Source organism: Pseudorasbora parva, chromosome 6, assembly GCF_024679245.1.
Source record: "Pseudorasbora parva isolate DD20220531a chromosome 6, ASM2467924v1, whole genome shotgun sequence".
NCBI classification, from domain to species: Eukaryota; Metazoa; Chordata; class Actinopteri; order Cypriniformes; family Gobionidae; genus Pseudorasbora; species Pseudorasbora parva.
Window position 1 is genome coordinate 13,900,453 of NC_090177.1, and position 27,088 is coordinate 13,927,540.

At 32.5% G+C, this 27,088-nt stretch overlaps 2 protein-coding genes across 3 annotated transcripts in view; one reads left to right on the plus strand and one right to left on the minus strand.

The window, feature by feature from the left end:
• calcoco1a (calcium binding and coiled-coil domain 1a) overlaps positions 1-21,734 on the plus strand; it is a 39,874-nt gene extending 18,140 nt beyond the window's left edge. The window contains exons 12-15 of the mRNA XM_067445723.1: positions 18,361-18,448; positions 19,133-19,386; positions 20,148-20,239; positions 20,868-21,734. Coding sequence (XP_067301824.1) covers positions 18,361-18,448; positions 19,133-19,386; positions 20,148-20,239; positions 20,868-20,895 — 462 coding nt within the window. The 3' untranslated portion in view covers positions 20,896-21,734. The remainder of the gene's footprint in view (positions 1-18,360; positions 18,449-19,132; positions 19,387-20,147; positions 20,240-20,867) is intronic.
• Positions 1-27,088, minus strand: part of hoxc13a (homeobox C13a) — a 105,347-nt gene that overhangs the window by 70,179 nt on the left and 8,080 nt on the right. Inside the window, exon 3 of one of the 2 annotated variants that reach the window (XR_010905304.1) lies at positions 11,975-12,201. The exons of the other annotated variant lie outside the window; for it this stretch is intronic. The gene's annotated coding sequence lies outside the window, so the exon portion shown is untranslated. Of the gene's footprint in view, positions 1-11,974; positions 12,202-27,088 lie in introns of those variants that run through there. 2 annotated transcript variants of the gene reach the window in all.

Genomic DNA, 27,088 nt, shown 5'->3' on the forward strand with positions numbered 1-27,088 from the left:
ATCACAAAAAGTAAAAATGGACAAAAACCTCAAAAAACGACAGTGTATACTATGACGTAAAAGTGAATTTATTCAATTATCACAAAAAGTAAAAATAGACAAAAACCTCAAAATACGACAGTGTATACTATGACGTAAAAGTGAATTTATTCAATTATCACAAAAAGTAAAAATAGACAAAAACCTCAAAATACGACAGTGTATACTATAACGTAAAAGTGAATTTATTCAATTATCACAAAAAGTAAAAATAGACAAAAACCTCAAAATACGACAGTGTATACTATGACGTAAAAGTGCATTTATTCAATTATCACAAAAAGTAAAAATAGACAAAAACCTCAAAATACGACAGTGTATACTATGACGTAAAAGTGAATTTATTCAATTATCACAAAAATTCAAAATGGACAAAAACCTCAAAATACGACAGTGTATACTATGACGTAAAAGTGAATTTATTCAATTATCACAAAAAGTAAAAATAGACAAAAACCTCAAAAAACGACAGTGTATACTATGACGTAAAAGTGAATTTATTCAAAAATCAAAAAAATTCAAAATGGACAAAAACCTCAAAATACGACAGTGTATACTATGACGTAAAAGTGAATTTATTCAATTATCACAAAAAGTAAAAATAGACAAAAACCTCAAAATACGACAGTGTATACTATGACGTAAAAGTGAATTTATTTAATTATCACAAAAAGTAAAAATGGACAAAAACCTCAAAAAACGACAGTGTATACTATGACGTAAAAGTGAATTTATTCAAAAATCAAAAAAATTCAAAATGGACAAAAACCTCAAAATACGACAGTGTATACTATGACGTAAAAGTGAATTTATTCAATTATCACAAAAAGTAAAAATAGACAAAAACCTCAAAAAACGACAGTGTATACTATGACGTAAAAGTGAATTTATTCAATTATCACAAAAAGTAAAAATAGACAAAAACCTCAAAATACGACAGTGTATACTATGACGTAAAAGTGAATTTATTCAATTATCACAAAAAGTAAAAATAGACAAAAACCTCAAAATACGACAGTGTATACTATGACGTAAAAGTGAATTTATTCAATTATCACAAAAAGTAAAAATAGACAAAAACCTCAAAATACGACAGTGTATACTATGACGTAAAAGTGAATTTATTCAATTATCACAAAAAGTAAAAATGGACAACCTCAAAAAACGACAGTGTATACTATGACGTAAAAGTGAATTTATTCAATTATCACAAAAAGTAAAAATAGACAAAAACCTCAAAATACGACAGTGTATACTATGACGTAAAAGTGAATTTATTCAATTATCACAAAAGGTAAAAATGGACAACCTCAAAAAACGACAGTATATACTATGACGTAAAAGTGAATTTATTCAATTATCACAAAAAGTAAAAATAGACAAAAACCTCAAAAAACGACAGTGTATACTATGACGTAAAAGTGAATTTATTCAAAAATCAAAAAAATTCAAAATGGACAAAAACCTCAAAATACGACAGTGTATACTATGACGTAAAAGTGAATTTATTCAATTATCACAAAAAGTAAAAATAGACAAAAACCTCAAAATACGACAGTGTATACTATGACGTAAAAGTGAATTTATTCAATTATCAAAAAAATTCAAAATGGACAAAAACCTCAAAATACGACAGTGTATACTATGACGTAAAAGTGAATTTATTCAATTATCACAAAAAGTAAAAATAGACAAAAACCTCAAAAAACGACAGTGTATACTATGACGTAAAAGTGAATTTATTCAATTATCACAAAAAGTAAAAATAGACAAAAACCTCAAAATACGACAGTGTATACTATGACGTAAAAGTGAATTTAATCAATTATCACAAAAAGTAAAAATAGACAAAAACCTCAAAATACGACAGTGTATACTATGACGTAAAAGTGAATTTATTCAATTATCACAAAAATTCAAAATGGACAAAAACCTCAAAATACGACAGTGTATACTATGACGTAAAAGTGAATTTATTCAATTATCACAAAAAGTAAAAATAGACAAAAACCTCAAAAAACGACAGTGTATACTATGACGTAAAAGTGAATTTATTCAAAAATCAAAAAAATTCAAAATGGACAAAAACCTCAAAATACGACAGTGTATACTATGACGTAAAAGTGAATTTATTCAATTATCACAAAAAGTAAAAATAGACAAAAACCTCAAAATACGACAGTGTATACTATGACGTAAAAGTGAATTTATTCAATTATCACAAAAATTCAAAATGGACAAAAACCTCAAAATACGACAGTGTATACTATGACGTAAAAGTGAATTTATTCAAAAATCAAAAAAATTCAAAATGGACAAAAACCTCAAAATACGACAGTGTATACTATGACGTAAAAGTGAATTTATTCAATTATCACAAAAAGTAAAAATAGACAAAAACCTCAAAATACGACAGTGTATACTATGACGTAAAAGTGAATTTATTCAATTATCACAAAAAGTAAAAATAGACAAAAACCTCAACATACGACAGTGTATACTATGACGTAAAAGTGAATTTATTTAATTATCACAAAAAGTAAAAATGGACAAAAACCTCAAAAAACGACAGTGTATACTATGACGTAAAAGTGAATTTATTCAAAAATCAAAAAAATTCAAAATGGACAAAAACCTCAAAATACGACAGTGTATACTATGACGTAAAAGTGAATTTATTCAATTATCACAAAAAGTAAAAATAGACAAAAACCTCAAAATACGACAGTGTATACTATGACGTAAAAGTGAATTTATTCAATTATCACAAAAAGCAAAAATAGACAAAAACCTCAAAAAACAACAGTGTATACTATGACGTAAAAGTGAATTTATTCAATTACCACAAAAAGTAAAAATAGACAAAAACCTCAAAAAACGACAGTGTATACTATGACGTAAAAGTGAATTTATTCAATTATCACAAAAAGTAAAAATAGACAAAAACCTCAAAAAACAACAGTGTATACTATGACGTAAAAGTGAATTTATTCAATTATCACAAAAAGTAAAAATAGACAAAAACCTCAAAATACGACAGTGTATACTATGACGTAAAAGTGAATTTATTCAAAAATCAAAAAAATTCAAAATGGACAAAAACCTCAAAATACGACAGTGTATACTATGACGTAAAAGTGAATTTATTCAATTATCACAAAAAGTAAAAATAGACAAAAACCTCAAAAAACGACAGTGTATACTATGACGTAAAAGTGAATTTATTCAAAAATCAAAAAAATTCAAAATGGACAAAAACCTCAAAATACGACAGTGTATACTATGACGTAAAAGTGAATTTATTCAATTATCACAAAAAGTAAAAATAGACAAAAACCTCAAAATACGACAGTGTATACTATGACGTAAAAGTGAATTTATTCAATTATCACAAAAAGTAAAAATGGACAAAAACCTCAAAATACGACAGTGTATACTATGACGTAAAAGTGAATTTATTCAATTATCACAAAAAGTAAAAATAGACAAAAACCTCAACATACGACAGTGTATACTATGACGTAAAAGTGAATTTATTCAATTATCACAAAAAGTAAAAATAGACAAAAACCTCAAAATCCGACAGTGTATACTATGACGTAAAAGTGAATTTATTCAATTATCACAAAAAGTAAAAATAGACAAAAACCTCAAAAAACAACAGTGTATACTATGACGTAAAAGTGAATTTATTCAATTACCACAAAAAGTAAAAATAGACAAAAACCTCAAAATACGACAGTGTATACTATGACGTAAAAGTGAATTTATTCAATTATCACAAAAAGTAAAAATGGACAAAAACCTCAAAAAACGACAGTGTATACTATAGACGTAAAAGTGAATTTATTCAAAAATCAAAAAAATTCAAAATGGACAAAAACCTCAAAATACGACAGTGTATACTATGACGTAAAAGTGAATTTATTCAATTATCACAAAAAGTAAAAATGGACAAAAACCTCAAAAAACGACAGTGTATACTATGACGTAAAAGTGAATTTATTCAATTATCACAAAAAGTAAAAATGGACAAAAACCTCAAAAAACGACAGTGTATACTATGACGTAAAAGTGAATTTATTCAATTATCACAAAAAGTAAAAATAGACAAAAACCTCAAAAAACGACAGTGTATACTATGACGTAAAAGTGAATTTATTCAATTACCACAAAAAGTAAAAATAGACAAAAACCTCAAAATACGACAGTGTATACTATGACGTAAAAGTGAATTTATTCAAAAATCAAAAAAATTCAAAATGGACAAAAACCTCAAAAAACGACAGTGGATACTATGACATAAAAGTGAATTTATTCAATTATCACAAAAAGTAAAAATAGACAAAAACCTCAAAATACGACAGTGTATACTATGACGTAAAAGTGAATTTATTCAATTATCACAAAAAGTAAAAATAGACAAAAACCTCAAAAAACGACAGTGTATACTATGACGTAAAAGTGAATTTATTCAATTACCACAAAAAGTAAAAATAGACAAAAACCTCAAAATACGACAGTGTATACTATGACGTAAAAGTGAATTTATTCAAAAATCAAAAAAATTCAAAATGGACAAAAACCTCAAAAAACGACAGTGTATACTATGACATAAAAGTGAATTTATTCAATTATCACAAAAAGTAAAAATAGACAAAAACCTCAAAATACGACAGTGTATACTATGACGTAAAAGTGAATTTATTCAAAAATCAAAAAAATTCAAAATAGACAAAAACCTCAAAAAACGACAGTGTATACTATGACGTAAAAGTGAATTTATTCAATTATCACAAAAAGTAAAAATGGACAAAAACCTCAAAATACGACAGTGTATACTATGACGTAAAAGTGAATTTATTCAATTATCACAAAAAGTAAAAATAGACAAAAACCTCAAAATACGACAGTGTATACTATGACGTAAAAGTGAATTTAATCAATTATCACAAAAAGTAAAAATAGACAAAAACCTCAAAATACGACAGTGTATACTATGACGTAAAAGTGAATTTATTCAATTATCACAAAAATTCAAAATGGACAAAAACCTCAAAATACGACAGTGTATACTATGACGTAAAAGTGAATTTATTCAATTATCACAAAAAGTAAAAATAGACAAAAACCTCAAAAAACGACAGTGTATACTATGACGTAAAAGTGAATTTATTCAAAAATCAAAAAAATTCAAAATGGACAAAAACCTCAAAATACGACAGTGTATACTATGACGTAAAAGTGAATTTATTCAATTATCACAAAAAGTAAAAATAGACAAAAACCTCAAAATACGACAGTGTATACTATGACGTAAAAGTGAATTTATTCAATTATCACAAAAATTCAAAATGGACAAAAACCTCAAAATACGACAGTGTATACTATGACGTAAAAGTGAATTTATTCAAAAATCAAAAAAATTCAAAATGGACAAAAACCTCAAAATACGACAGTGTATACTATGACGTAAAAGTGAATTTATTCAATTATCACAAAAAGTAAAAATAGACAAAAACCTCAAAATACGACAGTGTATACTATGACGTAAAAGTGAATTTATTCAATTATCACAAAAAGTAAAAATAGACAAAAACCTCAACATACGACAGTGTATACTATGACGTAAAAGTGAATTTATTTAATTATCACAAAAAGTAAAAATGGACAAAAACCTCAAAAAACGACAGTGTATACTATGACGTAAAAGTGAATTTATTCAAAAATCAAAAAAATTCAAAATGGACAAAAACCTCAAAATACGACAGTGTATACTATGACGTAAAAGTGAATTTATTCAATTATCACAAAAAGTAAAAATAGACAAAAACCTCAAAATACGACAGTGTATACTATGACGTAAAAGTGAATTTATTCAATTATCACAAAAAGCAAAAATAGACAAAAACCTCAAAAAACAACAGTGTATACTATGACGTAAAAGTGAATTTATTCAATTACCACAAAAAGTAAAAATAGACAAAAACCTCAAAAAACGACAGTGTATACTATGACGTAAAAGTGAATTTATTCAATTATCACAAAAAGTAAAAATAGACAAAAACCTCAAAAAACAACAGTGTATACTATGACGTAAAAGTGAATTTATTCAATTATCACAAAAAGTAAAAATAGACAAAAACCTCAAAATACGACAGTGTATACTATGACGTAAAAGTGAATTTATTCAAAAATCAAAAAAATTCAAAATGGACAAAAACCTCAAAATACGACAGTGTATACTATGACGTAAAAGTGAATTTATTCAATTATCACAAAAAGTAAAAATAGACAAAAACCTCAAAAAACGACAGTGTATACTATGACGTAAAAGTGAATTTATTCAAAAATCAAAAAAATTCAAAATGGACAAAAACCTCAAAATACGACAGTGTATACTATGACGTAAAAGTGAATTTATTCAATTATCACAAAAAGTAAAAATAGACAAAAACCTCAAAATACGACAGTGTATACTATGACGTAAAAGTGAATTTATTCAATTATCACAAAAAGTAAAAATGGACAAAAACCTCAAAATACGACAGTGTATACTATGACGTAAAAGTGAATTTATTCAATTATCACAAAAAGTAAAAATAGACAAAAACCTCAACATACGACAGTGTATACTATGACGTAAAAGTGAATTTATTCAATTATCACAAAAAGTAAAAATAGACAAAAACCTCAAAATCCGACAGTGTATACTATGACGTAAAAGTGAATTTATTCAATTATCACAAAAAGTAAAAATAGACAAAAACCTCAAAAAACAACAGTGTATACTATGACGTAAAAGTGAATTTATTCAATTACCACAAAAAGTAAAAATAGACAAAAACCTCAAAATACGACAGTGTATACTATGACGTAAAAGTGAATTTATTCAATTATCACAAAAAGTAAAAATGGACAAAAACCTCAAAAAACGACAGTGTATACTATGACGTAAAAGTGAATTTATTCAAAAATCAAAAAAATTCAAAATGGACAAAAACCTCAAAATACGACAGTGTATACTATGACGTAAAAGTGAATTTATTCAATTATCACAAAAAGTAAAAATGGACAAAAACCTCAAAAAACGACAGTGTATACTATGACGTAAAAGTGAATTTATTCAATTATCACAAAAAGTAAAAATGGACAAAAACCTCAAAAAACGACAGTGTATACTATGACGTAAAAGTGAATTTATTCAATTATCACAAAAAGTAAAAATAGACAAAAACCTCAAAATACGACAGTGTATACTATGACGTAAAAGTGAATTTATTCAATTATCACAAAAAGTAAAAATAGACAAAAACCTCAAAATACGACAGTGTATACTATAACGTAAAAGTGAATTTATTCAATTATCACAAAAAGTAAAAATAGACAAAAACCTCAAAATACGACAGTGTATACTATGACGTAAAAGTGCATTTATTCAATTATCACAAAAAGTAAAAATAGACAAAAACCTCAAAATACGACAGTGTATACTATGACGTAAAAGTGAATTTATTCAATTATCACAAAAATTCAAAATGGACAAAAACCTCAAAATACGACAGTGTATACTATGACGTAAAAGTGAATTTATTCAATTATCACAAAAAGTAAAAATAGACAAAAACCTCAAAAAACGACAGTGTATACTATGACGTAAAAGTGAATTTATTCAAAAATCAAAAAAATTCAAAATGGACAAAAACCTCAAAATACGACAGTGTATACTATGACGTAAAAGTGAATTTATTCAATTATCACAAAAAGTAAAAATAGACAAAAACCTCAAAATACGACAGTGTATACTATGACGTAAAAGTGAATTTATTTAATTATCACAAAAAGTAAAAATGGACAAAAACCTCAAAAAACGACAGTGTATACTATGACGTAAAAGTGAATTTATTCAAAAATCAAAAAAATTCAAAATGGACAAAAACCTCAAAATACGACAGTGTATACTATGACGTAAAAGTGAATTTATTCAATTATCACAAAAAGTAAAAATAGACAAAAACCTCAAAAAACGACAGTGTATACTATGACGTAAAAGTGAATTTATTCAATTATCACAAAAAGTAAAAATAGACAAAAACCTCAAAATACGACAGTGTATACTATGACGTAAAAGTGAATTTATTCAATTATCACAAAAAGTAAAAATAGACAAAAACCTCAAAATACGACAGTGTATACTATGACGTAAAAGTGAATTTATTCAATTATCACAAAAAGTAAAAATAGACAAAAACCTCAAAATACGACAGTGTATACTATGACGTAAAAGTGAATTTATTCAATTATCACAAAAAGTAAAAATGGACAACCTCAAAAAACGACAGTGTATACTATGACGTAAAAGTGAATTTATTCAATTATCACAAAAAGTAAAAATAGACAAAAACCTCAAAATACGACAGTGTATACTATGACGTAAAAGTGAATTTATTCAATTATCACAAAAGGTAAAAATGGACAACCTCAAAAAACGACAGTATATACTATGACGTAAAAGTGAATTTATTCAATTATCACAAAAAGTAAAAATAGACAAAAACCTCAAAAAACGACAGTGTATACTATGACGTAAAAGTGAATTTATTCAAAAATCAAAAAAATTCAAAATGGACAAAAACCTCAAAATACGACAGTGTATACTATGACGTAAAAGTGAATTTATTCAATTATCACAAAAAGTAAAAATAGACAAAAACCTCAAAATACGACAGTGTATACTATGACGTAAAAGTGAATTTATTCAATTATCAAAAAAATTCAAAATGGACAAAAACCTCAAAATACGACAGTGTATACTATGACGTAAAAGTGAATTTATTCAATTATCACAAAAAGTAAAAATAGACAAAAACCTCAAAAAACGACAGTGTATACTATGACGTAAAAGTGAATTTATTCAATTATCACAAAAAGTAAAAATAGACAAAAACCTCAAAATACGACAGTGTATACTATGACGTAAAAGTGAATTTAATCAATTATCACAAAAAGTAAAAATAGACAAAAACCTCAAAATACGACAGTGTATACTATGACGTAAAAGTGAATTTATTCAATTATCACAAAAATTCAAAATGGACAAAAACCTCAAAATACGACAGTGTATACTATGACGTAAAAGTGAATTTATTCAATTATCACAAAAAGTAAAAATAGACAAAAACCTCAAAAAACGACAGTGTATACTATGACGTAAAAGTGAATTTATTCAAAAATCAAAAAAATTCAAAATGGACAAAAACCTCAAAATACGACAGTGTATACTATGACGTAAAAGTGAATTTATTCAATTATCACAAAAAGTAAAAATAGACAAAAACCTCAAAATTCGACAGTGTATACTATGACGTAAAAGTGAATTTATTCAATTATCACAAAAATTCAAAATGGACAAAAACCTCAAAATACGACAGTGTATACTATGACGTAAAAGTGAATTTATTCAAAAATCAAAAAAATTCAAAATGGACAAAAACCTCAAAATACGACAGTGTATACTATGACGTAAAAGTGAATTTATTCAATTATCACAAAAAGTAAAAATAGACAAAAACCTCAAAATACGACAGTGTATACTATGACGTAAAAGTGAATTTATTCAATTATCACAAAAAGTAAAAATAGACAAAAACCTCAACATACGACAGTGTATACTATGACGTAAAAGTGAATTTATTTAATTATCACAAAAAGTAAAAATGGACAAAAACCTCAAAAAACGACAGTGTATACTATGACGTAAAAGTGAATTTATTCAAAAATCAAAAAAATTCAAAATGGACAAAAACCTCAAAATACGACAGTGTATACTATGACGTAAAAGTGAATTTATTCAATTATCACAAAAAGTAAAAATAGACAAAAACCTCAAAATACGACAGTGTATACTATGACGTAAAAGTGAATTTATTCAATTATCACAAAAAGCAAAAATAGACAAAAACCTCAAAAAACAACAGTGTATACTATGACGTAAAAGTGAATTTATTCAATTACCACAAAAAGTAAAAATAGACAAAAACCTCAAAATACGACAGTGTATACTATGACGTAAAAGTGAATTTATTCAAAAATCAAAAAAATTCAAAATGGACAAAAACCTCAAAAAACGACAGTGTATACTATGACATAAAAGTGAATTTATTCAATTATCACAAAAAGTAAAAATAGACAAAAACCTCAAAATACGACAGTGTATACTATGACGTAAAAGTGAATTTATTCAATTATCACAAAAAGTAAAAATAGACAAAAACCTCAAAAAACGACAGTGTATACTATGACGTAAAAGTGAATTTATTCAATTACCACAAAAAGTAAAAATAGACAAAAACCTCAAAATACGACAGTGTATACTATGACGTAAAAGTGAATTTATTCAAAAATCAAAAAAATTCAAAATGGACAAAAACCTCAAAAAACGACAGTGTATACTATGACATAAAAGTGAATTTATTCAATTATCACAAAAAGTAAAAATAGACAAAAACCTCAAAATACGACAGTGTATACTATGACGTAAAAGTGAATTTATTCAAAAATCAAAAAAATTCAAAATAGACAAAAACCTCAAAAAACGACAGTGTATACTATGACGTAAAAGTGAATTTATTCAATTATCACAAAAAGTAAAAATGGACAAAAACCTCAAAATACGACAGTGTATACTATGACGTAAAAGTGAATTTATTCAATTATCACAAAGTTAAAATGGACAAACTCAAAATACAACAGTGTATGCTATTACGTAAATGTGAATATATTCAATTATCACAAATTCAAAATGGACAAAAACCTCAAAATACGACAGTGAATACTATTTGTTACGAAACTGCTCTTAGACAGAAGGTTGGAGATCCAAACGCAGTATTTATTGAAGGGTAATCCAAAGTCATAGTCCATAGAACTGGCAAAAGGTCATAACAGGAAATCAGTCCGAAAAGGCAAAAAAAACAGGCAAAAGGGTAATCCACGGAGAAGGCAAGAAATCAAAGACCAAGATACATGAAAACAGGGAAACTCTCAGAAATGCAGTTGTGACACTAAACAAGACTTCGCCATGAATGACAGAGATAACCAGACTTATATAGGCAGAGGTAATGAGGTGATGAGACACAGGTGTAAACATTGAGTGCTAATGAGTCCGGGGAAAGGATTATGGGTAATGTAGTTTGTGATGGAGTGACAGTCCGGGGTGGAGTGCCCTCTGGTGGTGATCACGGGCACTCACACTGGTGAATTGTGACATAGCCCCCCTCAAAGGAGCGGCTCCTCAAATTGTCCAGGAGGGAAGTGGAGCAGAGGCGGACCCGGCGGCGGGATGGAGGTCCAGGCCCATGTAGTCGAAGAGGGCCTGGAGATTCAGGCAGAGCAGGAGGCCAGGGTGGCGCAGACCGGGCAGATGACCAGAGTGGCGCAGACGACAGGAATGGAGCCAGCAGTCTTGAAGACTCCCACAGCGGAGCAGACGACCACCACAGCAGATCAGACGGTCTTGAAGACCCCCACGGCAGAGCAGACGGTCTTGAAGACTCCCGCGGTGTAGCAGACGACCACCACAGCAGAGCAGGCAGTCTTGAAGACCCCCACGGCGGGCAGAGCAGGTGGTCCAGCCAGAGCCCTCTCTGGACTCGGGGCGCGGGCCGGCGCCCTCTCTGGACTCGGGGCGCGGGCCGGAGCCCTCTCTGGACTCGGGGCGCGGGCCGGAGCCCTCTCTGGACTCGGGGCGCGGGCCGGAGCCCTCTCTGGACTCGGGGCGCGGGCCGGAGCCCTCTCTGGACTCGGGGCGCGGGCCGGAGCCCTCTCTGGACTCGGGGCGCGGGCCGGAGCCCTCTCTGGACTCGGGGCGCGGGCCGGAGCCCTCTCTGGACTCGGGGCGCGGGCCGGAGCCCTCTCTGGACTCGGGGCGCGGGCCGGAGCCCTCTCTGGACTCGGGGCGCGGGCCGGAGCCCTCTCTGGACTCGGGGCGCGGGCCGGAGCCCTCTCTGGACTCGGGGCGCGGGCCGGAGCCCTCTCTGGACTCGGGGCGCGGGCCGGAGCCCTCTCTGGACTCGGGGCGCGGGCCGGAGCCCTCTCTGGACTCGGGGCGCGGGCCGGAGCCCTCTCTGGACTCGGGGCGCGGGCCGGAGCCCTCTCTAGAGTAGGCTAAGTGAATTAATTCAATTATCACAAAAATTCAAAATGGTAAAACAAACTCAAAATACGACAGTGTATACAATTTTTTTTTTTGATTTTTAAATTAAGTTCACTTTTACGTAATAGTATACACTGTCGTATTTTGAATTTGACCATTTTTACTTTGTGATAATTGAATAAATTCACTTTTACGTAATAGTATACACTGTCGTATTTTTAGTTATTCATCAATTTGGATTTGTGATAATTGAATAAATTCACTTTTACGTAATAGTATACACTGTGGTATTTTGAGTTGTCCATTTCCACTTTTTGTGATAATTGAATAAATTCACTTTTATGTAATAGTATACAGTGTCGTATTTTGAGTTGACCATTTAGATTTTTTGTGCTAATTGAATAAATACACTTTTACGTAATAGTATAACGCTGTCATATTTTGAGTTGACCATTTAGATTTTTTGTGCTAATTGAATAAATTCACTTTTACGTAATAGTATACACTGTCGTATTTTGAGTTTTTCATCACTTTTACATAATAGTATACACCGTCATATTTTGAGTTATTCATCAATTTTGATTTTTTTGATAATTGAATAAATTCACTTTTACGTAATAGTATACACTGTGGTATTTTGAGTTGTCCATTTCCACTTTTTGTGATAATTGAATAAATTCACTTTTACGTCATAGTATACACTGTCGTTTTTTTTAGGTTTTTGTCCATTTTTAATTTTTGTGATGATTGAATAAATTCACTTTTACGTCATAGTATAGACTGTCGTTTTTTGAGGTTTTTGTCCATTTTGAATTTGTGATAATTGAATAAATTCACTTTTACGTCATAGTATACACTGTCGTTTTTTGAGGTTTTTTGTCCATTTTGAATTTTTTTGATTTTTGAATAAATTCACTTTTACGTCATAGTATACACTGTCGTTTTTTTAGGTTTTTGTCCATTTTGAATTTTTTTGATTTTTGAATAAATTCACTTTTACGTCATAGTATACACTGTCGTTTTTTGAGGTTTTTGTCCATTTTTACTTTTTGTGATAATTGAATAAATTCACTTTTACGTCATAGTATACACTGTCGTTTTTTGAGGATTTTGTCCATTTTTACTTTTTGTGATAATTGAATAAATGCACTTTTACGTAATACACTGTCGTATTTTGAGGTTTTCATCACTTTTACATAATAGTATACACTGTCATATTTTGAGTTATTCATCAATTTAGATTTTTTTGATAATTGAATAAATTCACTTTTACGTAATAGTATACACTGTGGTATTTTGAGTTGTCCATTTCCACTTTTTGTGATAATTGAATAAATTCACTTTTACGTAATAGTATACACTGTCGTTTTTTGAGGTTTTTGTCCATTTTGAATTTGTGATAATTGAATAAATTCACTTTTACGTCATAGTATACACTGTCGTTTTTTTGAGGTTTTTTGTCCATTTTGAATTTTTTTGATTTTTGAATAAATTCACTTTTACATCATAGTATACACTGTCGTTTTTTTAGGTTTTTGTTCATTTTTACTTTTTGTGATAATTGAATAAATTCACTTTTACGAATAAATTCACCTTTACACTGTCGTTTTTTGAGGTTTTTTGTCCATTTTGAATTTTTGAATAAATTCACTTTTACGTCATAGTATACACTGTCGTTTTTTGAGTTTTTTTGTCCATTTTGAATTTTTTTGATTTTTGAATAAATTCACTTTTACGTCATAGTATACACTGTCGTTTTTTGAGGTTTTTGTCCATTTTGAATTTGTGATAATTGAATAAATTCACTTTTACGTCATAGTATACACTGTCGTTTTTTGAGGTTTTTGTCCATTTTTACTTTGTGATAATTGAATAAATTCACTTTTACGTCATAGTATACACTGTCGTTTTTTAGGGTTTTTGTCCATTTTGAATTTTTTTGATTTTTGAATAAATTCACTTTTACGTCATAGTATACACTGTCGTTTTTTTAGGTTTTTGTCCATTTTTACTTTTTGTGATAATTGAATAAATTCACTTTTACGTCATAGTATACACTGTCGTTTTTTGTCCATTTTGAATTTTTTTGATTTTTGAATAAATTCACTTTTACGTCATTGTATACACTGTCGTTTTTTGAGGTTTTTGTCCATTTTGAATTTGTGATAATTGAATAAATTCACTTTTACGTCATAGTATACACTGTCGTTTTTTGAGGTTTTTGTCCATTTTTACTTTTTGTGATAATTGAATAAATTCACCTTTACGAATAAATTCACCTTTACACTGTCGTTTTTTGAGGTTTTTTGTCCATTTTGAATTTTTGAATAAATTCACTTTTACGTCATAGTATACACTGTCCTTTTTTTAGGTTTTTGTCCATTTTGAATTTTTTTGATTTTTGAATAAATTCACTTTTACGTCATAGTATACACTGTCGTTTTTTGAGGTTTTTGTCCATTTTGAATTTGTGATAATTGAATAAATTCACTTTTACGTCATAGTATACACTGTCGTTTTTTGAGGATTTTGTCCATTTTTACTTTTTGTGATAATTGAATAAATTCACTTTTACGTCATAGTATACACTGTCGTATTTTGAGTTTTTTTGTCCATTTTTACTTTTTGTGATAATTGAATAAATTCACTTTTACGTCATAGTATACACTGTCGTATTTTGAGTTTTTTTGTCCATTTTTACTTTTTGTGATAATTGAATAAATTCACTTTTACGTCATAGTATACACTGTCGTTTTTTGAGGTTTTCGTCCATTTTGAATTTTTTTGATTTTTGAATAAATTCACTTTTACGTCATAGTATACACTGTCGTATTTTGAGTTTTTTGTTCATTTTTACTTTGTGATAATGGAATAAATTCACTTTTACGTAATAGTATACACTGTCGTATTTTGAGGTTTTTGTCCATTTTTACTTTTTGTGATAATTGAATAAATGCACTTTTACGTCATAGTATACACTGTCGTTTTTTGAGGTTTTTGTCCATTTTTACTTTTTGTGATAATTGAATAAATTCACTTTTACGTAATAGTATACACTGTCGTATTTTGAGGATTTTGTCCATTTTTACTTTGTGATAATTGAATAAATTCACTTTTACGTCATAGTATACACTGTCGTTTTTTGAGGATTTTGTCCATTTTTACTTTTTGTGATAATTGAATAAATTCACTTTTACGAATAAATTCACCTTTACACTGTCGTTTTTTGAGGTTTTTGTCCATTTTGAATTTTTGAGATAATTGAATAAATTCACTTTTACGTCATAGTATACACTGTCGTTTTTTGAGGTTTTTGTCCATTTTTACTTTTTGTGATAATTGAATAAATTCACTTTTACGTCATAGTATACACTGTCGTATTTTGAGTTTTTTTGTCCATTTTTACTTTTTGTGATAATTGAATAAATTCACTTTTACGTCATAGTATACACTGTCGTTTTTTGAGGTTTTCGTCCATTTTGAATTTTTTTGATTTTTGAATAAATTCACTTTTACGTCATAGTATACACTGTCGTATTTTGAGTTTTTTGTTCATTTTTACTTTGTGATAATGGAATAAATTCACTTTTACGTAATAGTATACACTGTCGTATTTTGAGGTTTTTGTCCATTTTTACTTTTTGTGATAATTGAATAAATGCACTTTTACGTCATAGTATACACTGTCGTTTTTTGAGGTTTTTGTCCATTTTTACTTTTTGTGATAATTGAATAAATTCACTTTTACGTAATAGTATACACTGTCGTATTTTGAGGATTTTGTCCATTTTTACTTTGTGATAATTGAATAAATTCACTTTTACGTCATAGTATACACTGTCGTTTTTTGAGGATTTTGTCCATTTTTACTTTTTGTGATAATTGAATAAATTCACTTTTACGAATAAATTCACCTTTACACTGTCGTTTTTTGAGGTTTTTGTCCATTTTGAATTTTTGAGATAATTGAATAAATTCACTTTTACGTCATAGTATACACTGTCGTTTTTTGAGGTTTTTGTCCATTTTTACTTTGTGATAATTGAATAAATTCACTTTTACGTCATAGTATACACTGTTGTTTTTTAGGTTTTTTGTCCATTTTGAATTTTTTTGATTTTTGAATAAATTCACTTTTACGTCATAGTATACACTGTCGTTTTTTGAGGTTTTTGTCCATTTTTACTTTTTGTGATAATTGAATTAATTCACTTTTACGTAATAATATACACTGAACAGGGCAAGGTGCTGTAAACTAAACATGTTAAAAATATAATACAAATTATTTTGAAGCCCTTATTATAAAGAATGTGTCATGTTTATTACAAACTGTATCATGCACTTTCCCTGCATCAGCTCACTCTGTGTACTATTTTTCAGATGCATTCGTATCAATCTACTGTATATTTATATAAACGGTATTGCCTTATTCCATATCGTCTCTAAAAAAAAAATATTGATATATTGTACAAACTCGATATACCGCCCAGCCCTAATATCATCCCAACTAAAAACTTTACAAAGTTTGTACAGTTTTTGCGATGTTGTCTTCATTTTCTTGGTAAACAACCATCTCATTCACATGAGCCTAAAGGCATATCAGAAACATGCTGTTGTACCAGTCCTAACCACCAGATGAAACCTGTCTTTCAAGAGTATGTTTTGGTCTGTGCCTGACAACACTGGATTCCTGGTTTAAAGCAATTTTCTAAATGGTAAATACACTCAGATTGAAAACCGAGCAGGGGAGTGGGGTTTAGATATTTTTCCTATTTAAAACTTGACTCTTTCTGTAGTTACATCCTATACGAAGATGGACGGAAAATGAAAAGTTGTGATTATAAATGTAAGATTTTAAGTAAATAGGAAACTCTTTGGTCATATTTTTGTCTAAAACAAAAAATGGTCTAATCAGATTCTATGTTAAGCTATGCTAAAAGTGCTACCACCAGACCTGGAGATTGGCTAAATTGATTCAAAAACGGTAAAACTCAACTGTTTAAACTCTACGGGAGTTGGAAAATTAACCTATTTTCAAAAATGGTGGCATGTTCCTTTAAGTAAATAAATCTTACATGAGCTATGAACTTTAACTGATCCTTTCTAGGTGGAAGAACATCTGGTTAGCATGTTACATATGTAATGGCAATGAATGGAGTTTGTAGAAAATCAACATAGGCATGAGGTCCTCATGTATATGCAGTTATGTGGCATCCCTTTGCGGGTACTGAGCGCAAGTAACTTTTACATTTTTAGAGTTGTGATGTAAGGTTAAAATTTGAATACAAATTTGCAGGGTTGATAAATTATTATGTCAGAAATGGTACATATTATGTTATGTTTATACTTGAACACAAATTTGTATATATTGAATGTTTATTCGCTTTGCTCTATGTTTTCCAACTGACCATTCACTGTAAATTAATACCTAAAACATTTTTTATTCTGTGAAGGCCGTGACACACCAAGGCGTTATCAACGAACTAGCAGCAGCGAAAGTCAAATGTGCTGTTCCCAAGTGTGGAACACACTGCAAAAAATAACCCCGAAACATGCTTTATGTCTAACCGGTAGCTTGGTATGTCACAGCCATTATTAGACTGAAAATTAACCAGAATATTAAAACTACATTAAGCTACATTTTTAAACTTGCAACAGTTTTACAAAGATGTAAGGTAGGGTAAAAAATAAATAAATAGCTGTGCTGAAATAAGAAAAATACAAATCTACATATACTTAAGTTGATTGCGCTCTTAGTGTGTGGTCTGGAACAAACAGGTTTTAAGAGCTAATAATAGTTTTTTTTTTTTTGTCCAAATAACAGTAAAAACAGAAATAACAGTTCATCCAACAATGATTGTTCAAATGCAATTTTATTGCAAATATTTAATTATTTCGAAATTACATTACATTGATCACGCACTATCGTGTTCAAATTGGTATTGGTAATTGGTATTACAGTGTTAAATAGCCTCAAATGTATTCATTTATACCCCATTTATACCCAAGTATCAAGGTTTTTACTGAAATCTGACCTGGATGATGGAGAGTATGGTATTTTAAACATAACAGTGTGACCATTTCAGTCTATACAATGTAAGTTTTGTTAACTGTGTGTGTGTGTGTGTGTGTGTGTGTGTGTGTGTGTGTGTGTGTGTGTGTGTGTGTAGGAAGTGATGGAGTATAGCCGTCAGCTAGAGAGAAGGCTGGAGGTGCTGAACGATTCTAAATGGAGTGAGACGGCCCTGCTGCAGAGCAGTGAGTCACTGTGCTTTCTTTAATTCTGTACAAACATCACTACACAACGACACTATTGTGAGTCTGTCTCCTTTCTTTATTGCCCTCTCACAACAATACCACAGAACTCCAGGCGGCAGACAGCTACATCATAAAATGCCACACACCACTGCACAACACTGTGTTATACAGCCCTGTACAATGACAAGACTTCACCACCGTACAACACAGCACACCAACCCCACCTTCCGGAAGCACACAATTTTAGACTCATTAACTTTAACCTCAATCCGCTCACACCTGATATTGTATGCAAAAAACGAACATTTTCCTACAAATGAAAATGGCAAGCTACAATCTGATTTGTTTTGCATTATAATTTCTAGTAATAAAGTTAAACGGGATTTTGGCCAGTATAACCTACACAATACTTTTTTTTTTTAAACCAAGATCTGTTTATAATGTCAAAATTATTATATTTATTATATAAATAATAATTATTATAGTTATATTTACATTGTATTTTTTTTTGCAGCGGTTAAATATTTAATTGTAAATGTAATAATATTTTATATTTAATGCCAGTTAAATAAAATCAGAGTCAATCATAATATCAACATAAAAAAACGGACAATTACTGCTTGGTTTTTGTTAGAATTGGGCAGTCACAGACACTTATTAGGATCCTGGTTATCCTGGTTTCAGGTCATGCAGAAAGCCCACTGCTGTCCGATTCTGAGGACGAGAACCCTGAGGCCTTGCAGGACGCACACTCTTCTGGGCCTCTGAAGCACTACAGTCTGTGTGAGCAGCCCCAGGCTGACCTGCTGCTCCCAGCCACCCCGCCACCCTCTCCCAGACACCCCTCTAGCATGGACAGGGTGGTCATCAGCCAACCTGCACCCCTCTCATCTCCACATCAGCCCAGTGGTCGCACACACACTCACAGCTCTGAGTCGGTGAGAGTTTGCATCACGTTATAGCAGCACATCCAAATATGATATTTTTGTGGTTACATAAAAAAACATTTTGAGAAGAATTGGCACATTGCTTGTTTGTTTAACTGTATGTGAAAAGAAAAAAGCTATAACATTTGTGCTAACAATTTGCACTAAAGCTATTCACAGATGTAAGAAAGTTACATGTACTGAAAGTTTGCATTACATTGCGAGCAACGATGAGTTCTGAAAAGGTGCTAAAACATATTCCCAACATTCACATAATAACCAACTCTCCGAATAGCTTTTAACTGAGTAATATCAATGCTTTAACCCTCATGTTCTATTAGGGAAGTGTCATCATTAACTTACCCTCACGTTCTCTGAATGGTGTACTCCTGCAACTTGTTCAATTTTTTTTGTTGAAACTTTACCCAAACAACGAATTACAAAATAATTTTCAGATACAGTTTATGATAGGTAGAGGGTTAAAGCTTCAATAATAATATCTGTATCCACTTAATTTTTAACGAATAAGCGGGCACGACCATTTCAAACCTAAATATGTCTGGCTTCCAATGTCATCGGGTTCCAGTTGTCTTACCTGTACAAAAACAGTCTATTATGCTTCTTTATATTGCAAACTGGTACTTATGATTTTAATTCATTATCATAATCATAAACAAACTGGTTTTATTTATAGCAGCAGATGGTCTTGTACATTCACACACTTCTAGTGAATAGGCCCTTTATTCATTCTTGTGACCACATGTGTTTTACAGGAGGAGGAGTATGAGGCCGCTTTGTCAGGAGGGCACAGCTCTGGAGAGGAGACAGCTCTTCTCCTGCCTGACAACAGAGACACTACCCTCGGGTACAGCACGCACAAACATACATTCACTGTCTATAAACCCCATCAGTCACACTGTCGTTATCTGTGACCTGCAGACACGGGCTCAGATAGATTTTCACATATACTCTTACACAACCCACACGAGTAAATATGTCACTGTCGCAAAAAACGCTCCGGCCTTCTCTCTCCCGAACGCCTCACTTTATATCTCCCTGTCACAGTCTGTCTCTTTTTCTGTCTTTGCACACTCGCACACGCTAATGTAGGGCTTTATTTATGGTGACAGTCCGAATATGGTGAGGAGATGGAAGTTTTGAATACCACCTCATAAAATTAGTGAGGGAGAAGAGAGTGAGAGAATGGATAGGGGGAGTTCTGTGAGGGGAGGACAAGAGGACAGATAAGTTGACAGGAAGCTGTAGCAATGATTTACTGAGAGGGTAGTCAGCGCTCACCGGCCAATTTTCAGCATCATTAAAAGCCTTTCTCCCTCACTTCTCTCCTTCACCCTCTTTCTTTCTCTCCCTAACTCTACACCTCCACCCCCGTCTGTTTCCCTCTCTATCCATCTCTTTCACCCCCTGTCATCTATAAATGCACTATTTCTTCCCAAACTCATGCTTGTCCTGTTGTGTGTGTCGTCATGCAGAGATCTGGCTGAGAGTCCCCTGTGGTGAGAAGCAGAACTGCAGGAATGGAGGGAACGGTGCCGCGTGGATGGCTTTGCACTAGTGCAACACGTGTTACGAGTTTTGTATTTAGAAGCATTTGCGCTTTACATTATATTGACATGAGTATTTAAATATGCAATTTGCTTTACACTTTATATGCACTTAGAATATGCATAAGCTATTAGACCCCTCTATGTCGCACGTGGTTTTACGGTAACTTGCACGGATGTGTTATTTTACACATATCAACTGAAGAGCAGAAAGTGTCTGTAATGAGCAGATCAAGGGAAAGGTTGTATTTGAGGAAATAATGAGTGTGTTTCTGTGTGTGTTAGGGTTTTATTTGAGTTCTGTCATAAGGCTTGTATGGATATAACATTTAGAATTAATCTTCATCAGCAATAATGTAAAGCACAATGTCATCAAGATCTTTTCAGGTTTTCATTGTAAGATTTAGTTTGGGTGCTCTTCATTTTGTGGGTCTTTGAAATTGTGTTTGTTTGAAGAAAGACTGTGTGAAAGTTCACACATACAGTGATTATGTGCAATGGGCTACACCCACGACTGATTGCTCTGTTCTGATGTAATAGTAAAGAGTGGCACTTTTGAATCCTTTCAGGAAGTTTACTGTCATCCCATGTAAAAATCATAAGTGCAAGATATTCTTTGGAGGAAATCCACTTCAGCATGGAGACTGGGGGTGTTATGAACAGTTGTTATTTTAATTAATTCGTTCAATTTAATTCCTTGAAATTTTTATTTGGTGCTTCATCTTAGTTTCCTGCATTGAATTGAAACACTTTTACATATAAAGGATGAAATTATTATTTGTATGCTTTATAATTTACTTGCAGTACTGTAAGGTTTTGTTTTTATATTTTAAGGCATGAATTGAACTGCTTTAAAATTGCGCCTCACTAAATTCAAGGAATCTCATGTTTAATTCAATTGAATGTGTGATGGCTTAACGGTGCATCACGTTGATCATGTGGAGAACATTATTTGGCCCTGTTTAAAAATTCATAATATCCAGACACCATGATTACATTTTAATTACATTCACAGGGAGAGTATTTTAATGCATATATTAAAAAGTGAAATAATGAAGGGGAATATTATGAAAAGGTATCATATTACAATGTCTTTTCCTTTTTTCTTTTTAATGTTTGAAACATTTTCCGGTTGAGCTCACTGTATTCACAGAACATCTGTTTAGCTGATTTGTTTGTTACTGTAGGTTGAAGTTTAAATAGCTCATGTATGTTATTTGCCTTTTATACAACATGTCATAATCTGTAATGACTTTAAAAGTGATGTTACCATTACACCTCACTGAAACAGGCTTATGCAGTCACTTTGTATTCATCAGTCTACTGTATTTGTATTGTGCACTTGTCACTGTACTCTAGAGTGTCGTCATAGTGTCGGGATATCCGAGACTGAAATCAGTTCTCATTTTCATGATTCACTTCACCTGAAATCTAACCTGAAAGCTTAGTTTGATCACCCAGTAGATGCAAAAACCTATGACAGCAAAAACATTTATTCCTGTTAGCCACTATACTACAACTGTAAACCTGTTTATGGCAAAGAATATGTTAAGATTAGTCCTAAGTAATGGTTGTCCATTTTATTGAGTTTCAGTAATGTCTAAGAGACATTGTCTTTAAGAACGCAGCTCATTCAGGGCAATACAATCAGAGAATTTGATTTATTGTTTGCTTTTTTGTGCAATTATTCCTACTTTTACTTATCCAACTTTTTTTGAGGTTAAGTCATTCTGTTCAGGATGTGGGATGGGTTTCATTAAAAAAATTATTAATGTCATGTTTTTGTGAGTCCATTTACTCTACGTACCACTTCACAATAAGGTTAATTCATTACACATTATTTGCAATCTTTTACAGTAGGTTAATATTAATTTATAAATACTGTTCATTGTTCATTGTTAATTCACCATACATTACCTAATTTATAGAACTTATACAATAAAAGATATTGGTATATGCAGAAATTAACATTAACCTAGATCTTGGATGCAGTTTATCTGTACCGTACCATTGTGATCATTATTCAATGACAAGTTTATGCCAGCTGCTGTAAGAAAAGGCCAAAAACGATCCACCATCTGCAGCATCCACACACGACAGCCTACTAACCTAGGCTGCGTTTGACTTCACTATCAGACAAGCACTTGCAAACTTCCCTAAGCACTTCTCCTCGGGGGAAATCCTTGCCGCCACTTCACTTCGTGAAGTAAATGAGGGAATTTTATATGGATCAAAATCGAGGGAGCAAGTCTTCTTCATATGTACACTTCAGGCAGCTCCATATACCACATTGCAACATGACTGCAACGTCACTGCATGTCGCATTCAATTTATCAATTATCTAATCAACCAATCACATGGGAGTTGCTTCAATGCATTTAGGGCTGTGGTCCTGGTCAAGACAATCTCCTGAACTTTAAACTGAATGTCAGAATGGGAAAGAAAGTTGATTTAAGCAATTTTGAGCATCGCTTTTGGTGCAAGACGGGCCAGTCTGAGTATTTCACAATCTGCTCAGTTACTGGGATTTTCATGCACAACCATTTCTAGGGTTTACAAAGAATGGTGTTAAAAGGGAAAAACATCCAGTATGCGGCAGTCCTGTGGGTGAAAATGCCTTGTTGATGCTAAAGGTAAGAGGAGAATGGGTTGACTGATTCAAGCTGATAGAAGAGCAACTTTGATTGAAATAACCACTCGTTACAACCGAGGTATGCAGCAAAGCATTTGTGGAGCCACAACACGCACAACCTTGAGCCATATGGGCTACAACAGCAGAAGACCCCACTGGGTACCACTCATCTCCACTACAAATAGGAAAAAGAGGCTACAATTTGCACAACCTCACCAAAATTGGACAGTTGAAGACTGGAAAAATGTTGCCTGGTCTGATGAGTCTCAATTTCTGTTGAGACAATTAGATCGTAGAGTCAGAATTTGGCGTAAACAGAATATTGTGGTGGTGGTGGTGGTGTAATGGTGTGAGGGATGTTTTCTTGGCAAACTTTAGGCCCCTTAGTGTGCCAATTGGGCAACATTTAAATGCCATGGCCTACCTGAGCATTGTTTCTGACCATGTCCATGCCTTTATGACCACCATGTACCCATCCTCTGATGGCTACTTCCAGCAGGATAATGCACCATATCACAAAGCTCAAATCATTTCAAATTGGTTTCTTGAACATGACAATGAGTTACACAGTTACTAGATCTCAACCCAAAAAAGCATCTTTGGAATGTGGTGGAACGGGAGTTTCGTTCCCTGGATGTGCATCCCACAAATCTCCATCAACTGCAAGATGCTATCCTATTATTATGGGCCAACATTTCTAAAGAATGCTTTTTAGCACCTTGTTGAATCAATGCCATGTAGAATTAAGGCAGTTCTGAAGCCAAAGGGGGATAAACACAATATTAGTAAAGAAAATAAGAAATATAAGTATTAGTATTCAAAATAAGTATGTGAACACCCTGCTATTTTGCAAGTTCTTCCATTAAGAAATCATTGAGGGGTCTGAAATTGTCATCGTAGGTGCATGTCCACCGTGAGACAATCTATTAAAAAAAAAGAAAAGAAATCACTATGTATGATTTTTTAAAAATATTTATTTGTATGATACAACTGAAAATAAGTATTTGAACACCTGAGAAAATCAATGTTAATATTTGGTACAGTAGCCTTTGTTTGCAGAGGTGAAACGTTTACTGTAGTTTTTCACCAGGTTTGCACACACTGCAGGAGGGATTTTAGCCCACTCCTTCTCTAGATCAGTCAGGTTTCTGGCCTGTCACTGAGAAATACAGAATTTGAGCTCCCTCCAAAGATTCTCTATTGGGTTTAGGTCTGAAGACTGGCTAGGCCATGTCAGAACCTTGATATGTTTCTTACAGAGCCAGAGGGTTATCCAGAGGGATGGTGTTCTTGGGATGCTAGTCATCGTTGTTCTTCCTCCAAACACGTTTAGTGGAATTATGACCAAAAAGTTATATTTTGGTCTCATCTGACCACATGACTTTCTCCCATGACTAGGGCTGGGATAAACGATTATTTTTTAAGCGATTAATCTAGCGGTTATTATTTCGATGCATCGATTAATCTAGCGATTCATTTTACCTGTCCGATTCGATTATCTCCCCATTAATTGCCTAATAGCAACAAAATCCTTACCATTGCAATATATGTTTTTTTTCATTGCAATATAAGCCGACATTGTCTTTGCTGTATCAGTAGGCTATTTATGTTTAACATTAAGAATAGGGCTTCCCTCCGCATCAATACCAGCAGTGCCGCGTCAGACACACTTCTAGTGTGCAAAGGCAGAGAAAACGCCAGACAGACGCCCCGTGGCTGACACGCAACAGAAACCCCACGCGCAACCGCGGCATGACAGTGAAAACAGTTACATGTGGAGTGCATTACGGGCATCAATATTCCGTTTAAAACCGGAAAAGTCTTGGGATGAAACTGTGCTCACTTAGAGGATGGTCACATCAGCGCCATAAGACATTGAAAATTTTCAATTTAAATCAGCTTATTATGTAGGTAGCCAATGTGCCCGATGCTTTCACTTGATGCAAACATTTGTTTTTTTTGTGTGATTAAAATACATAAAGTATTACCAAAACATCTGTCTTCCAGTGTGAAGAAATTTGTTTATGTAGCCGTGACAACAAAACGCGCGCATGCGCTCCTATGTTAAGTGTGCTTGTTACGTGCTCGCCAACCCGCAAGCCTTGCACTTCTGGAAGTCTGAAGAGCCACTCGTGTTGCTACCATAAATATACATAGTAAATAATATACTTATATGAATTACATAATATACTTTATTATGTATATCTATGGTTGCTACTACTCTCCGGCGCCACCATCTTTATTTTGAGTCTGACAGATCGACGCGCATATTTTGCGTCAACGTCCTACCCATGACTCCTCTGGATCATCCAAATGGTCATTGGCAAACTTAAGACGGGCCTGGACATGTGCTGGTTTAAGCAGGGGAATCTTCTGTGCCATGCATGATTTAAAACCATGACGTCTTAGTGTATTACCAACAGTAACCTTAGAAACTGTGGTCCCAGCTCTTTTCAGGACCTTGGGGTGGACAGGTGTCTTTATGCAGCTAACAACCATCAAATAGGTGAATCTAATTTTGGATAATAAATGAAGTGGAGGTGGACATTTTAAAGGCAGACTAACAGGTTTTGAGGGTCAGAAGCTGACAGACAGGTGTTCAAATACTTATTTGCAGCTGTATCATAAAAATAAATAGTTAACAAATCATATATTTGGATTTCTGGATTTTTTTTTAGATTACGTCTCTCACAGTGGACATGCACCTACAACGACAATTTCAGACCCCTCCATGATTTCCAAGTGGGAAAACTTCCAAAGTAGCAGGGTGTTCAAATACTTGTTTTCCTCACTGTAGGTAGCCTATTTAAGTTTAAACTAGTGGTGGGCCGTTACGTTAACGTGAGACTCTTATCGGGTGATAAAAAAAATAACCCTATTAATCTATTCTCAAAGTTCGGTTGGGAGCTGGCTCTATACCAGTGTTTCTCAACCGGGGTGCTGTCTTACGTGAGCAGGGGTGCCATGTAAAAGGTGCACTTGCACTGCGGTTCATCTCACATCCAATGACGCATATTTAATATGGGTTATAACTTGAAAATAATGCTTTATGTCTTTTTGTTAATTGATACACGAGCTGGCTTCTCAGTGATACATTACAACATCGATAATAAAAGAAAAACGTGGGCAAAATGGCCTCTCTTTGTAAACTTTTCAATGCATGCGAGTGCTGCCGTATATATCCGAATGACCAGTCGTTTTCACCGTCACATGAGTGTAGAGCCAAAGAAGACGTTAGTGAGAACTCACACGAGCTTTGAGAAGATCTTTCTCTGTGCACTCATCCCAAAGCGCGCAAACTTTTTTCACGCAATACAATATTTAGGTTACAGCTGGATCTGGGGTGAAAATTACTATCATAAAAAGAACTTTATTAACCTTTATTTATCTTCAACATGAATCCTTTTAGTAAGGAGACCTCAGAAATCTAAAACCAGAATGGAAAAAAAAGAAGAGTTTTTGCTCAAAATGGTGTTGAAAAAGGGGAAAAATGGGAAAAAAATAAACATATATCAGC